The sequence below is a fragment of the Micropterus salmoides genome, unplaced genomic scaffold (genome assembly GCF_014851395.1).
Source record: "Micropterus salmoides isolate LMB-PRFRI ecotype aquatic unplaced genomic scaffold, ASM1485139v1 Ms_hic_scaffold_2, whole genome shotgun sequence".
In the NCBI taxonomy this organism is placed as follows: Eukaryota; Metazoa; Chordata; class Actinopteri; order Centrarchiformes; family Centrarchidae; genus Micropterus; species Micropterus salmoides.
In genome coordinates, this window is record NW_024041150.1 from 5898370 (window position 1) to 5914655 (window position 16286).

Genomic DNA, 16286 nt, shown 5'->3' on the forward strand with positions numbered 1-16286 from the left:
GGCTGCAAGTAACTCTTGTTTCAATCATGTTAACCAATCAGTAAATAAATATTCACATTTAAGAAGCTGGAACCAGAATTTGGACATTTCTTATAAAAGGACAGTCTGAACGCTGCTAAATGTCTTCAGATCATAACCTGTGAAGAGGCGTCGGGTACATTAAACCTCCTGCAGCGGTGAACTCAGCGGCACAATCCTCAAATTTAATTGTGGCCTCAGTGAATCACGGGACACCCAGAAACTAAGCTGCTCACAAGTCACCGTGGAAACAAACCGCCCAGCTGAGAGAATAAACACGGCGAGTCTTTGAGTTGTGTCAAACATTTCCGTCTTTATTTAAACGCCAGTCTGTCTACTTGTCCTCGGGCTTGTTGAAGCAGTAGGTGAGGCAGCACTTCCCGCAGTAGTGGCGGTCGAAGTGGCTCGCCATGAAGACGCCGGCGCCGCACTCGTCGGCGGGACACTCGCGCCTCAGCCGGTGGATTTTCCCGTTCTCGTCCACCTGCGGACAGAAGTTACACGTCAGTGACCGTCTTCCATGACGGAGCAGGTTTGACTCTCAGCTTTATCAGTCAGACGGTTTCGTACCTTGTAGTATTTGAGCACAGCGAGTTTGACCTTCTTCCTCTTGTGCTTGTTCTTCTTGGGGGTGGTGTAGGACTTCTTCTTCCTCTTCTTAGCACCACCTCGCAGCCTCAGCACCAAGTGCAGCGTGGACTCCTGAGGGCGGAAACAAACCGTTAACAAGCAGTCGGACGTTCAGCAGCGCCGAAACAACGAGCCGAGTCTCAGAAGCTGCAGTCACTTCCAGCGACACAGTTTCCATTCGTTGTGTCACAATAAACTCTAAAGAAGGCGTCTGTCGAGTTTTCATCTGATCGACTCAACCACTCCTGTCTCAGGGCCGGGACATTAAACTTTGTACATACAGCAGTTTAACAGATGTTCACTGAGGGTTTGGACCTGAGGCTCAGTGTTTAGTCACTTCACACTTTCACTCGTCCATTTTATCTGCATCACTGTTGTGGAATCGTTTCTCTTTAACTTTGTCGTTTGCATCAGTTTTAAATTGTTCTTAGTTTGTGTTCAACCATGTGAAGCATGTTGTACCTCCGTAAATAAAATGTAATGTTAATATATCCCAATTGCCGGCGATCCGATCGACTTCACTCTTGGCGGGTTCCTGTCTGAGGCAGAGTGGCGTGGAGTCCGTCGGACCCGCGGCCTTTGAGAACAGCTGATTTACTGTCATTGTAAGTTTCTACACCGGCTGAATTAAATTCACTGACTTGTGAAACTTGTAGAAGCTTCTATCAGAATCTCAGCTGGATTATTAAACAGCCTTTAACACACACGGTAGTGATGAGACGTGTCACATGATCTTTACCTTCTGGATGTTGTAGTCGGACAGCGTGCGTCCGTCCTCCAGCTGCTTTCCAGCGAAGATCAACCTCTGCTGGTCGGGAGGGATACCTGCAGACAGAAGACCACAGGTTACGCCGCTGGATTTTCGCTGTAACCTCAACGACTGTTTTCCAATTTCCTTGATATGATATACACTATGATAAAGACTTTGTTTACCATATGAACCCTTTCAGAACTGGAGCTGGTGAAAATTAACCATTTTACCCCAAAGCTCATTAGATTAATAACGTCTGGTCGTCCTCGTGGCTTTAAGATGCTGACCAATAAAACTTTATTCAGCTTGTTCTAGTTTTTTAAAGCGTGTCAAACTACAGCTGAACTTTGTTTAGAGTCTCAGATGTTCATTTAAAGTTTCCACTTGAACGTGTCCAACGATGCTGCGGAACATTTCACTTCAATGAAGCCAGAAAGATGCCGATCTCTATCTAAGTGTGCATCAGGTCATCAACAGGAAGGAGGTTTAGTTTGGGGTGATGAGACTGTCTCTAAAATTAAACATCTTCCAGCAGGGCTGCAGTCGTTTTATTCTGCATTAATGTGCTGATCAATCTTTTTTAAACACCCCACAGCAAAAAACAAACTGCTTGTTTTATCAATAAGGATTCTTTAAAACAATCATTAAAGAAGCTGAAGCCACTTTTTAGGCTTTTGTTTCTGAAAGCCAGATTAGTTGCTTTCTGTAACTTTCTGTACAAAATAAAGAAAAATAAAACGTTTCTCATCTCAGACTTCGTTTCCTGACGGATCTAAACGGGTTGGATTCACGAACTCACCCTCTTTGTCCTGGATTTTGGCCTTGACATTTTCAATAGTATCAGAAGGCTCAACCTGGAGAGGAGAAGAAGAAGAGGACAGGTAAGTCAGGACACGAGCTTCCGGTCAAATCTACCGTCACGTGTTTGGTATGAAGACTCAAAACGTGTATGTGACATAAAAGTGCACTTATTTTAAGTTTTTACGCGTTAATGAGCGCCGCTGTCTGTCACACGTGTTTACGGTGCTTTCAGTGACTGCTAGCCGCTAACGTTAGCTTAGCTTACAGAGGTAGGACAGAACATGGCGTCCACTTTCCTGGAGTTAAACACATACAAGGACAATATAAGATGCTCAATAACAGAATCTAACGTGGGTTTATCGCACTTATTTTGCTGTAAAGTAAGTAAAACTCGGGTTAACTGCGGCCACTGAACGCCGCGTCCCTCCATGACGCTGTACCCACCTCGAGGGTTATGGTCTTCCCCGTGAGGGTTTTCACGAAAATCTGCATCCTGGCGTTCAACCCACCTGCACGAAGAAACACAAGAGAGCTTTAACTTGTAGTTTGAGCTGAAACGAGCTCTTAAAACGCGCTGTTTTGTCAGGATTAGTCGGTTTAAACGCGGAGCTCTTACCGCAGCTTCGCTCCTAATGGCGGATCATGAGAAAAGGGGCTTTCAGGGAGAGCGACGGGGTTTTCTCTCCGCGTTTGCACGGAGCTGTAGGTAACCGTCACGCTGCCCGATCGAAAATAATCGCTCCATTTTGTTTCCGTTTTTAGCGTCTGTCTTTTTTTACTAAGCGCATTTGGCGTCAACGTTAGTTTTAAAAACTACATTACGGCGCATCGCTTTGTGTATTTAAAGAGAAAAGGTTGTTTTTTTGTTTTAAGAAACTCCATTTCCCAGGTATACTTTCGCGGTAGCCATAGCAACGCGGCTGTTTGCCAAACGGCTTCAAGTTGTGAAAACGGACATTTAAGAGTAAACAAGTAAAGATGTAAATAACAAATAACGATGTAAATAACAAATAACGATGTCTGTGGCGCGAAACTCCAGCGGCTCCTCTCCAAGAAGAGGAGGACGCTCGACGCCCGACATTTTGGGATCCGGGAGCGACGACGGGAGGTTTTTCCAGACTCTGCGTGAGTTTATCGACCACGAGAAGCGGCTGCTGCGGTGCTCAGAGGACGGGCGGCCGCACGAGCTCCGGTACGTCATCTACCGCACGGTGTTCAGTCAGGTATCTAACGTTACTGTTTTATTTATTTAGTTTAGTTTTAATATATTTTATTTTTTACACACACGCACACACACTTACTGTTTTATTTATTTAGTTTAGTTTTAATATATTTGTATTTTTTACACACACACGCTTATTGTTTTATGTATTTATTTTAGTTTAATTTTTAATATATATTTTTTTATTTTTAATATAATTTATTTACTTTTAACACACACACACTTATTGTTTTATTTATTTATTTTAGTTTAATTTTTAATATATTTGTTTATTTTTAACACACACACACGCTTACTGTTTTATTTATTTATTTTAGTTTTAATATATTTGTATTTTTTACACACACACGCTTATTGTTTTATGTATTTTAGTTTAATTTTTAATATATTTTTTATTTTTATATAATTTATTTACTTTTAACACACACACACTTATTGTTTTATTTATTTATTTTAGTTTAATTTTTAATATATTTGTTTATTTTTAACACACACACTTACTGTTTTATTTATTTATTTTAGTTTTAATATATTTTTATTTTTTACACACACACACACGCTTATTGTTTTATTTATTTATTTTAGTTTAATTTTTAATATATATTTTTTTATTTTTAATATAATTTATTTATTTTTAACACACACACGCTTACTGTTTTATTTATTTATTTATTTTAATTTTTAATATATTTTTGTTTATTTTTTACACACACAGACACGCTTACTGTTTTATTTATTTATTTTATTTTAATATATTTTTATTTTTTACACACACACACACACACACTTACTGTTTTATTTATTTAATTTATTTTTAATATATTTTTATTTTTTACACACACACGCTTACTGTTTTATTTATTTAATTTTAATTTTTAATATATAAATATTTTAACACAAACACACACACGTGCTTACTGTTTTATTTATTTATTTTATTTTTAATATATTATTTTTTTAACACACACGCTTACCAATTTATTTATTTTATTTTAATTTTTAATATTTTTTTTTAACACAAACACACATACGCTTTGATTACTTTACGCTTTGATTACTTGTTTGATGAAATGTATGGGGTTGATTGTTCTTATGTTGTATGTATGATGCTTTGGCAATATTGTTGTTACACATTCATGCCAATAAAGGTAATTTGAATTGAATTTAATTGAATTGAAACTAAGGTGACCAGACGTCTGACATTTTTGGTTTGGTGGTCAGAATGTGATTAAAAAACATAATATTATTACATGTGGAATAAAAAAGGGACAGTTTCGTTTTTTATAATCTGTCAAATATAACTCTTCTGAATGAAATCAAGTCCTTTTGAGGCAGAATCTACCTAATAAGTCACTTTCTGGCAAGTGGAATACTGCATTTCATGTGTTGTTTTGGCCATTTAAAGGTATTTTAAGAGGTAAAAAAGTTCTAGGTGAGTTATAATCGGTCAAATTTAACCCTCGTGAATATAATCAAGTCATTTTGAGGCAGAATCTACCTTTCAGGCAATAAGTCACTTTCAGGCAAGTAGAATACTGCGTTTCATGTGTTGTTTTGGCCATTTAAAAGTATTTCAGCAGGTAGAAAGGACTGGATTGGTTGGTACACAGCAAGTTAAATAATGTAGAGTTATAAGGATAATTGCAAAAGAGATCATGTCTTTATTTTATACATAACTCAGCAGGAAGTCATGTTAATTATAGGCTACAGTCTGTTTTCCAAACATAATAAACAAGGATATTTGACAAACACATATTCACAACAGGCTTCTTTAATTGCCTGTAATCACGTAAATGTCAGGCCTGGTTACGTTATAAACTGCAAACACTTATTTAGCCACAATTGTGATTATTCCGTTAAAATGAACGTTAAAGTTTCACAAATACAAACATTTGCTGTGTTTGTTTGCACGTGATGTCTGTTTGATCCAGATGCAGCTGTAGTCCTACATAGATTGGCTTTAATGTGCTTTCTGTCCACGTAAGATCTGATTTCAGGTCTGTTAATCATCCAGTCTATGATTATAACACACCTCTAAATGGGACCATAATTTACTAAATGAACATCATGCTGTGTTGAAGAAGACTTGAAACTAGCGACTGAGACCATAAACTCATCAGGAAAGTGTTTACTGAGGGAATAAATCAGCTGACAAGTAGAAACAGTTTCTCAGAGACAATGATATTGGAGTCGCCCCCTGCTGGCCAGTAGAGAGAACCACAGTCAAGAAGGCTTTTCAGACAGCTTTACTCATATCAGGGGAAACTTTACAATCTGTATGTAAACATAAATAGATGTTTATTGCAAATGAGGTATTTGCTCATTAAATATGCGCTGATTTGCATATCAGACAAATCTATTTTCCAGCACATTGAAAATAGTCAGAAGTGAAACTAGACGAAATGACTCATATTTAATTAATATATTTAATTTGTTCAAAATATACCACTCATATGTGTGACATGCTTTTATTTCCAAACATATTTACAGATAAAATGCCACTTAAAGAAACAGCGTGTAAAGTTATGATGATCTAACGGCCTCGAAGGACGAGGAAAATGACTTGGCGTACAGGAAACAATTATAATTAATTATTATAATTATGCTTTAGAAACACACTTGCCAAACACTTGTCACATGAACACGTCTCTGATAGATATACGATGAAAATACACAAAGATAAAGTTTACTCAGTCTGCGGTTAATGGACTTGGTGTAAGATAGACAAATAATAATGTTTATGTATGTTATTAAAGATTATGGTGTAATAATAAAATAACTTAAAAAAACTGACAGATTGAAGGAAAATCATATTTTTGGTGTTTCGCCTTAAAGGAACTTCTGCATTGGATTTACTTTTCAGACCCGGAGGTTCCTGCTCGGGTCCAACATGGGGACGTTATTTCAGTAACACTTTCAACAAAGGCAGAATTTAAACAGCCAGATCAGCAACAAGCCATTAATAAGAGCACAGGTTTTACTTGGACACATTATAGACTGTGAGCAAAGTGTTCAACATGTTCAACTGCTAAAACAAAATGGTACATAGATAGAAAGAGCTTGAAAAATCCTTTAAAATGATACGAAGTTCGTGTTTAACACTTTCCAAAGTCGTCACTTTATTTCGTCCTTTGTGTTTTCCACTGAAATTAAAACAAAATGTTTGACCCGAATCACAAAAAGAACTATGTTTTTAATTTCTGAGATGCTGACCTGACATTTTTAGGACTAGCTAGCTTTTTTGGCCATATCCTTTATTCTGATTCTAAAACACATCAGATTCACATTAATAACTCAATAAATAGCCAGTTTCTAAACCACCTTTTGTGAGAAGGTGAGGTTCTGGTGTGAAAAATGTGTAATAACAATATGTAGAGTAGAGTTCCATGAAATGTATGAATGTTTAGTCAAACTGATCGTCTGCTTTCTGACAGGTGATTGCACGAGCGACGGCCTATAAGAGACTTCTGCTGACCATAAAGGCGGAGTACGATGATGTCATCAGGGCGCTGCAGAGGAGGGAGGACGAGGCCAGGACGGCTCAGCGAAGTCTGGCGGCCTCGACGTCGCATTCAAAATCCCTGACGACCTGCCAGAGACGAGCCGCCCAGCTGAGGCAGAGGTGTGTTCTCTTTAGTGAGGACCAGTTCCAGGTTTGGACACTGACGACAGTTTGTCCAACATCCTCTCAAGTAAACAACAAAACCGGTCGACGTGAGCGTTTCCCCCGTCAGTCCAGTGACAGGCCGACTCGTGATGTAGTTCGGTTAAGGCAACAGAACCACCTGGGTAGGTTTAGGAAAAGATCGTCGGCCTCCTCATGGTTGTGTTTCTGTCTTTGTGTCTGTTCCAGAATCTCCGTCCTCCAGAGGGAAACCGCAGAACTTCAAGAGGAGATCCAGAGACAGAAATCCTCTAAAGAGCAGACCACGTGGATCCCTGGTACTCCTGAAACTGCTCCCAGTGAAGTGGATGATGTGTCGGAGATAAATGATGTGCTGCCTGTTTTAATGCAAGCAGACGTGGTGTTCAGCGGTCGGGCTGTAGCCCGGTACCGGTCCATGCGGTGCTGGTTGCATTAAAACAAAAACAGACTTCTTCATCGTCCCCGGCCCCCGACTTCCTCTGCTGAACGTGTTAAACCAGTTAAAGGATCAGTGTGTGAGATTTAGTGACATCTAGCGGCAAAAAATATAAATAAATAAATAAATGCTTTGATAGCTTAGCTTAAAAATAGATCTCAGTCACGACAGCAACAGTTACTCACATAATCACTTCCTCTTTAGTGGTTTTCCCTACAAAATAAAAGCACAAGAAGCTTGTTTACTGTAATGCTGTATTTGGAGTTGAACTGAGCTTTTACTTTGAAAAACTCTGAATGACATTAAAAGAGTGTGTAGCTGCTGGAGACGCCTCTGAAAGAGCCGACAGAGAACGTGATTCCACTGAATGTCCTCTGCCTGGAGACACTGGGGAAATGAAAAGCGTCCGTAGGTTGTAGCCCCCCCTGTCATCTCACCCGTCTCGTCCCCCAGGTTTGACGGTGGCTGAGTCTGAGGATCCTGACGCTCTGGACGGGCACCTGAAGAGTCTTGAAGACCGGAGAGCTGCTCTGCTGGACAGGAAGCGTCACTGCGTCCCTCTGGAGGTCAAAGCCGAGCTGGACGCCGAGCTGCAGGCCGCCGAGCGCCACAGAGACCAGCTGAGCCTCGAGAACGCCCGGCTGAAAGTCCTGTAAGAGCAGAAACAGCAAACCTGCTGCTGCACTGATTTCGCTCTACACCTGTTTTCAGACAAAGATGTGAGAATATAGATCAGAAACACCTTGAACAGAAAAACAGAACATTTCGTTAATAAGTTAATAAATAAAGCGTGCAGCTTTCAGACACTAGTTTAGTTTTATGGAAGCAGTATGAGACAGCGTCCCAGCAGTTCCCTCTAAGGCATCAGGAGCTTTGAAAAATGAACTTAACAAAATTCTCACATCTTGTGTCTTGGCTGCTGAAGGCTGGACGTCAGCATAACATGAGTTCATTCAGGAACGTTCCTACTCGTCCCTACTGGTTCTCTGCTTCACCTCCCTCTCTGACACACCTGTAAATACTTTGATCAGCGCTGCTGCAGAATGTTTTGGGAAGAGTCGGGATGAAGGATGAAGGAAGCATCTCAGCCAGTTACACACAGTCCAGCCTGATCTGTAAACTGATCACTTTCACCTGAGACTTTTAAACTGGCTGTAATCAATATTTTAATAATGACATCGTTTGAAACGACAATAATCAGCTGAACCTGCAGCTTTCAGCTCGTTGTGTCTTTCCTGTAAAAAGCCGTCGTGCGGCGGCAGACTGACCCAGTTAGAGAGCAGCTGAGTCCTCTGACCCTTTATGATATGAGCCCTGCTTGAATAACTGTGACCCGGAGGACTGAGAACCTTCACAGGCATCTTGCTAAGCATGCTGGGATGAACACCCTCAGAATGATAGCCAGGAAAACCGCAGACTATAGAATGTCGTGGAAATTATATTCCTGGTGACGGATTGAGCAAATAATTGAGTTACCACAAACCGTTGTCTGCAGATTCCAGCGTCTGAGGTTCGTGTCTGACCGTCTGTCCAGCTGGGAGGACGAGGAGCAGCCGGTTCCTCTGGAGGAACTCCTGGGCTCCACACTGGAGAACGTCAGACGGACCGGCGGTGAGACACTGCAGCGGTATTTAATTTAACAAAAACACCTGGGGAGAGAGTTTTAGCGTCCCACGAGGGTGTGATGTCTGGTAGGAATGTTTTAAAGCCCTAAAAAGAAAAACTACTGTAGGTTTGTTGTAGGTACGAAGTCATGAGAGCTTTTTTATGTGTTCAGCAAACACAGCTCCTTCGGTTTTTACTGCTTCTAAAGCTCTTGTTGCAGCACTGATGGTAATTTATTCAGAATGCAGTAATGATCACACGAGTACTTAAACCTCCTCGTGTTTGATCCCGCAGTGACGGACGATGACGCTCGCAGCATCGACGCTGAGCTGTTTGAGGACGAGGAGCCGACCGGAGTCAGCGAGTCCGGGCTCCTGGCAGACTGCCTGGACAGGTGCTGCGTTCACTGACACGCTATGATCGGTTTATCTGAACCCTGCGGGCTCTCTGTCAACCTTTCCTCCTCTCGCCAGGTTCATCGAGCTCTTTGATTCGGCTCAGTATGAGGAAGCTGCTCTGCTCGCCGCCAGATCTCCTCGAGGAGTCCTGAGGAACCTCCACACCGTGGAGATGTTCAAAGGTGCACTTTAAGGACATTTCCCTCCTTACACTCTCAGGAACACTTTAATGCTTTGAGTATTTTTACAGTGTGGTATTAGCACACATGAACTCAGGGCTCTGAGTACTTCCTCCGCCGCCGCTGGACGTGTATGTAAAGGTAAAACCTGATAAGTTGGACGTTCCATGATTTATTTGACCTTTTTTTTTGTTGTTTTTTCATTTTCCAGTCAATTTGGGGGGCAACAATTTAATCACAGTGGTCTCCTCTCTCATTGAAACATTTTTATAAATCAACATAGATGAAGAGGAAGTACAAAAGCACAGATGAATAAAGTACACATCTCGAATTCTAAATAATGAAATACATTATTTATTCCATCACCTCCCCGACTACCCTGTGGCCTAAAGTTTTAAAGAACCAAGTTATACTTCAGTCTTACACCAGGAACTAGAATTTCCTCACTTGACATAACCCTGGTTTAATTTGTTAGTCACAGTATTTCAGTTACAAATAATGATGAGAGAAAAACCTGATAAGAACAGTAGATATATAAAGACCAGAACGTTGGGATATAAAGTTTGTGTTTATTGGTTCATCTGAGTCCTGTCTCTCTCTCAGGTGTGAAGGGCCCCCCGGGGTCCGTCCCCCCTCTCTTGCTCTTCCTCCAGGCCCTGCTGATGACCGTCCCGGCCGGCGACGAGCTGCCAGCCGCTCTCTCCCTGCAGGTCGTCCGCCGGGCCCTGCGGCACGGCGCCACACGGCTCGTCGCCCACGCTGTCACCCACAGCAAGTAAAAACCGCCGCCAATCATAGCGTTTGATCCCCGCTGCTGCTGCTGATCAGGTCCTCACAGTCCTTATCCTCTCAGACTGACCTTCTCTGAGGCCCTGGGCGACATCCTGTCTGAGCATGCTCAGAAGCACCCCGGCGCGGCTGACATGTGCCTGGCGTTGGCCACCGTCGTCTATGAGGCCTGCAGGCTGCACAGGAAGAGCGCACTGAGCATGTGCAGGAGAGGCCTGATCCACAGCGCTGTCGACTTCATGAAGCACTGCGAGGACCTCACAGCTGGTCTGTGTGTGTGCGGGGGGGGGGGGGGGGGCTTATCAGAACAACCTCTGTATGAATCTCTCTCTCTCTCTTCAGAGGACTGTATGTGGGTTCTGTGTCGCTCGCCCGGCCTCTCCCTCCTCCAGCTGTTGACGGAGCCTCAGCGGGGCCAGGCGGCCATCTTGTCAGTGGGCGTGGCCCTTTCCACTCTGCTGGCGGACCCTCAGCTGCAGGATCTGGCTCTGCAGCTCCTGGACGGCCTGGTCAGCAGAGGTCCAGGTGCGTGGACCGACAGACAAACTGTAAGGCAGACACATAAATCTCCAGTGTTTCCCAGACTATGGCTGGTGGACCCGGGGCCCTCTGGGGGGTCCAGAGCCATGCCACCAGAAGTGAAAAGCATTAATCTGGTTCACTTTAAAATGAAGAGGCTTAGTGCTCTTAGAAGCAATTGGATCATAAACACATTGTGCAGATATAAAGGGTGGACACGCGCGAGAGAAATGAAGTCAATGTTTAGCTGTGTTGAACTGGTTTTTCTTTCCTATTGGCGGAGTTTGCACCGTGAATCTGGACATTTAATTGAAAAGAAAACACTTCTAAAGCTCTTCTGTAAATGAATAACTTTGGGCGCAGCTAACAGACGAAGACATTCATGCAGGCACACTGTGATTTTAAGGTTTAGCTGAATGAAAATGTGAGGTGCTCTCTTTCTGAAATATTACTCAGGATCTGAAAATCAAGGGAACAAACACTGAGCTTCAAACAGCAGCGTAACTTTAACTTGATTAGTAACGCCCAACATTATGATAACTCCTGCGTTATGTGTGTTTGCTGCCGCACATGTTGAAGAGTTAACGTGAGCCAGGTTCAGGTGTGATGAAGGAGTTTTGGAGACTTAACATGGCGTTGTTTCTTCTGGAGGATCTTTTGGTCCCTGTTATGTTTCCATCTTCCCCTTTGTGCCTGTAGGTTTCCCTCTTAGCTCATCTTTAGCCGGCCTTAACCTACAACAACACATCTATCTGATGTTTAGACTCCAACGCTTCATCTTTTTGAACCCTGTTCCATCAATGGAGCCCCCTGGGAATATTCTTTACCAGCACACAGATAATGACGAGTTGCGAGTTACCGCTTCATGGCGGTACAAATTAGACAGCGGCGAGCCGTCTAATTTGTTGGGAAACACTGAGCTCTTCAGCGTGATATTTTTAAACCGTTTATCCCCGGTGCCTCTGTAGTGACAGCGTCAAGCCGCTGGAAACACAGATCCTGAATCTGATCGTTGATAATAAAACAGGAGGAAGAAGAAGCAAAGTAACGAAACACGTGACCTCTGACCTCGCCGTGTGTCTCGGTCCTCTCAGGGGTCCTGGAGGAGGCGATCCTGGAGGACAGCAGCTGTTCGGTGGACCTTTGGACTGACATCGCGTCTCTGTGCTCTGAGCTGAACCGTGCTGACCTGGGCCGGGCCGTCCGGTCCGTCCTGCTGGACCAGAGCGGGACCAGAGTCCTGTCCCCGGACCTGGAGGGGGCCCGTCTCATGGAACACGTCTTCCTGTGAAAACCGGTCCTCCCACAGGTAGAACCATCGTTGTGTAGGACTCTTTAAGTTTCTGTGTTTACACGCACACATGTTTGGTGAAATTTAAAGACTTGAAACTGTCGTCCAGGCCACAAAAGTGAAACCACCCCGTGAATAAACACTTGTGTTCTTCTGCTAAAGACTCATTAAAGATGTGAATCTGTTTTTATCGCCTTTGTTCAGTGAAAACTTTGTGCAGGTTTCTGTCACCATGATCACGCCCTGATCACGTGCTCCCTCCGTTATCCAGCCGACCTCTGAGCTGCTGGCCCGAAGTGACTCAGGGAAAAATGTGACACAGTGACGGCTGAAGGCCAGAAGGTGGCGGAGAGACTCGCTGACTGAAGCTGAGGTTAAACATTCAGAGGTGGAGCAACTCTTACTGCAGTGCTGGATCCAAAACCCTCACTGTAAAAATACTCTGTACTGTATTGAAAATGTTACTTCAGTAAAGTATAATCAGGAATACTTAAAGTATGTATGATTATTCATCATGCGTACATGTCAAAGCAGGATTTCACTTCTGTAGTTTGTTGAGCTTGAACTAGTTTGTATCAGATATTCATTGTGGATCAATCCACTGATTATTTTCTACGTTAATCGATTGTAAAAAATCTATAAATAGTGAGAAATGTTGTAACAGTTTCTCAGAGCCCAACGTGACTCCTTCATAATGATTGTTCTGTCCAAACCTCAAAATTATTGGAAATATGATAAAATAATCAAAAGGAAAAGCAGCAATTCTTCACATGAACCATGAAATGTTTTTACATGACTTCAAAGATTATTAAAATCTGTCAGCCAAATTCTGTTCTAGCTGCACTTGTTTAAACTGTCGGAGTTTAATTTTATCATATTTTATAAACTCTTCAGATCGGACTTTGTAAAGTAAAAAGGGAAGTAAAAAGTTAAATATCTCCCTCTGAGATGAGCTGGAGGAGAAATACTTTTCCTTTTTGCTCTTCACTTTGTTGTGCGTCTTGCTCTGAGGAACATCTTTAGATTTAACTGGACTAGCCTGCTAACTTTAGCTGCTGCCGCTAAGTGTCTTTGCTTTGGTGCGGAGTAATAAATGAAGCTCGCAGTCCTGTGCTAGGCTGGTAGCATGTGCAGCCTTGTTAAGCTACATAAAGGAGAAAGAGATGTTAGTTTCTGTGTACTGTGTTTATTACAGCTAACAGGAGCAAACAGGCGCAAACAGGAGCTAACTGAAGCTAACAGGAGCTAACTGGAGCTAACAGGAGCTAACTGGAGCAAACAGGAGCTAACTGAAGCTTACTGGCGCTAACTGGCGCTAACAGGAGCTTACGAGCGAACAGGAGCTAACTGAAGCTAACTGGCGCAAACAGGAGCTAACATGAACTAATAGGAGCAAACAGGAGCTAACTGGAGCTAACAGGCGCTAACAGGAGCAAACTGGCGCAAACAGAAGCTAACATGAACTAATAGGAGCAAACAGGAGCTAACTGGAGCTAACTAGAGCTAACGAGCTAACTGGAGCAAACAGGAGCTAACTGAAGCTTACTGGCGCTAACTGGCGCTAACAGGAGCTTACGATCGAACAGGAGCTAACTGAAGCTAACTGGAGCTAACAGGAGCTAACATGAGCTAATAGGAGCAAACAGGAGCTAACTGGAGCTAACTGGCGCTAACAGGAGCTAACGAGCGAACAGGAGCTAACTGAAGCTAACAGGAGCTAACATGAGCTACTAGGAGCAAACAGGCGCGAACAGGAGCTAACGAGCGAACAGGAGCTAACTGAAGCTAACAGGAGCTAACAGGAGCTAACTGGAGCTAATAGGAGCAAACAGGAGCTAACTGGCGCTAACAGGAGCTAACAAGAGCTTACGCGCGAACAGGAGCTAACTGAAGCTAACTGGAGCTAACAGGAGCTAACATGAGCTAATAGGAGCAAACAGGAGCTAACTGGCGCAAACAGGAGCTAACATGAACTAACAGGAGCTTACGAGCTAACTAGAGCTAACAGGAGCTTACGAGCGAACAAGAGCTAACTGAAGCTAACAGGAGCTAACAGGAGCTAATAGGAGCAAACAGGAGCTAACTGGAGCTAACTGAAGCTTACTGGCGCTAACTGGCGCTAACAGGAGCTTACGAGTGAACAGGAGCTAACAGGAGCTAACATGAGCTAATAGGAGCAAACTGGAGCTAACTGGAGCTAACAGGAGCTAATAGGAGCAAACAGAAGCTAACGAGCGAACAGGATCTAACTGGAGCTAACAGGAGCTAACTGGAGCAAACAGGAGCTAACTGGAGCTAACTGGAGCAAACAGGAGCTAACTGAAGCTTACTGGAGATAACAGGAGCTAACTGGTGCTAACAGGAGCTAACTGGAGCAAACAGGAGCTAACTGGAGCTAACTGGAGCAAACAGGAGCTAACTGAAGCTTACTGGAGATAACAGGAGCTAACTGGTGCTAACAGGCGCTAACGAGCGAACAGGAGCTAACTGAAGCTAACAGGAGCTAATAGGAGCAAACAGAAGCTAACGAGCGAACAGGATCTAACTGGAGCTAACAGGAGCTAACTGGAGCTAACTGGAGCTAACTGGATCAAACAGGAGCTAACTGGTGCTAACAGGCGCTAACGAGCGAACAGGAGCTAACTGAAGCTAACTGGAGCTAACAGGAGCTAACATGAGCTAATAGGAGCAAACAGGAGCTAACTGGAGCTAACAGGAGCTAATAGGAGCAAACAGAAGCTAACGAGCGAACAGGATCTAACTGAAGCTAACTGGATCTAACTGAAGCTAACTGGATCTAACTGAAGCTAACTGAAGCTAATTGGAGCAAACTGGAGTGAACTGAAGCTAACTGGCGCTAACAGGAGCAAACAGGAACTAACTGGAGCAAACAGGGTAAATCCTCCGTACTTGTATAGTGCCTTTCTAGTCTTTTCGACCACTCAAAGCGCTTTTACACTACATCTGCATTCACCAGTCACACACATTCATACACTGAGCCTAAGTGCTCAAACGGAAACTAACATTTACACTCATTCATACACTGGCGGAACAGCCGCCAGGGGCAAATCGGGGTTCAGTATCTTGCCCAAGGACACTTCGACACGCAACCAGGGGGAGCCAGGGATGGAACCGCTTCCGATTAACGGCCAACCTGCTCTACCTCCTGAGCCACAGCCGCCCCCCGGTGGTGACAAAACAGCTGTCATGAAAAGTGACCTGAAATAAAAACAGACTCTTGAAAAGTGGCATTTTGTAGTAATGATGAGCGTCCTCATAAAGGTAGCACAGTAGCTGTCACGAGTCCTCACAAGTCCATCTATCCTGCCAGCACACACACACACTCTCTCTGCAGGCCAGACAGAGGAGGCTTTGTGTCGCCTCAGGCCTCAAATCTGAGCCTCATCACCGTGAATGAAGCTTCACACGCTGAACAAACAGACTCCCACCAGTCTATAAACAGAGCCTGCAGCCACAGCGGGCCCACTGTTTACCCAGCATCCTCTCTGTTCATCTCTGCATGTGCCCTCTCACGCTTGTAAATTTAGGAAATGAAGCTTTTACTGTGGCGTGACCTTTCATGTAGTTCCCTTTTCTAAACCTCCGTTGGCCCGGACACCTTTCTCTGTTCAGGGATCAGAAAGTGGATCCCAGAAATAAGGAACAGCACCGACATAGACGCAAGTTTTATGGTTACTTTATTTTATATTGTTTGATTTCTGTAACACTTTTATTATTTGGGATCCATAAACTCTCAATATGTCTTAGGAAGTTTCCTGGAAAAAAGGATGCAACAGGTGTTAATGTTCAGTTAGCACACCTCAAATAACGCTGTCTGTTCTCTCATGGCACAAATTCATTCAGGTGGCTCCAAGCAGCTTCTGTTTTCTCATCTGCAGCCGACGTCTCCAGCTGCTCGTTCTAAAACAAGAATGTATATATGCAGATGACGGCTACATATCTTACTGCGCTTTGCTAATGACTATAACGATCGATAATAA

The 16286-nt window shown here is 43.3% G+C and overlaps 2 protein-coding genes across 3 annotated transcripts; one reads left to right on the forward strand and one right to left on the reverse strand.

Moving 5' to 3' along the window:
- Positions 1–310: 310 nt before the first annotated feature.
- Positions 311–2901, reverse strand: rps27a (ribosomal protein S27a). The gene is made up of 6 exons (XM_038730337.1): positions 2817–2901; positions 2645–2709; positions 2199–2253; positions 1388–1473; positions 589–720; positions 311–502 (listed from the first exon to the last, which is right to left on the reverse strand). The coding sequence occupies exons 2-6, from the start codon at positions 2690–2692 to the stop codon at positions 353–355; spliced, it is 471 nt and encodes a 156-aa protein (XP_038586265.1). The 5' UTR covers positions 2693–2709; positions 2817–2901; the 3' UTR covers positions 311–352.
- Positions 2902–2960: 59 nt separating this feature from the next.
- On the forward strand, positions 2961–13112 carry LOC119911451 (clathrin heavy chain linker domain-containing protein 1-like). 2 transcript variants are annotated; one of them, XM_038730332.1, is made up of 12 exons: positions 2961–3423; positions 6857–7044; positions 7276–7364; positions 7958–8156; positions 9000–9115; positions 9404–9503; positions 9583–9689; positions 10290–10461; positions 10540–10742; positions 10818–11000; positions 12089–12303; positions 12506–13112. In XM_038730332.1, the coding sequence occupies exons 1-11, from the start codon at positions 3217–3219 to the stop codon at positions 12283–12285; spliced, it is 1761 nt and encodes a 586-aa protein (XP_038586260.1). In that variant the 5' UTR covers positions 2961–3216; the 3' UTR covers positions 12286–12303; positions 12506–13112. The 2 variants fall into 2 exon arrangements, with proteins under 2 accessions (XP_038586260.1, XP_038586259.1); XM_038730331.1 differs by lacking the exon at positions 12506–13112 and having other exon boundaries at positions 12089–12438.
- The last annotated feature ends 3174 nt before the right edge of the window (positions 13113–16286 follow it).

Bases quoted from the DNA above. Each gene is read 5' to 3' on its own strand.
- rps27a (XM_038730337.1), bottom strand. From the start codon at position 2,692: ATGCAGATTTTCGTGAAAACCCTCACGGGGAAGACCATAACCCTCGAG. The intron at 721-1,387 runs GTAAAGATCATG...TTCCGCCCTCAG, and splicing joins CCGACTACAACATCCAGAAG to GAGTCCACGCTGCACTTGGT. The intron at 503-588 runs GTACGAAACCGT...TTCTGTCCGCAG, and splicing joins CTGTGCTCAAATACTACAAG to GTGGACGAGAACGGGAAAAT.
- LOC119911451 (XM_038730332.1), top strand. From the start codon at position 3,217: ATGTCTGTGGCGCGAAACTCCAGCGGCTCCTCTCCAAGAAGAGGAGGA. The intron at 7,365-7,957 runs GTACTCCTGAAA...CTCGTCCCCCAG, and splicing joins GCAGACCACGTGGATCCCTG to GTTTGACGGTGGCTGAGTCT. The intron at 10,462-10,539 runs GTAAAAACCGCC...TTATCCTCTCAG, and splicing joins CACGCTGTCACCCACAGCAA to ACTGACCTTCTCTGAGGCCC.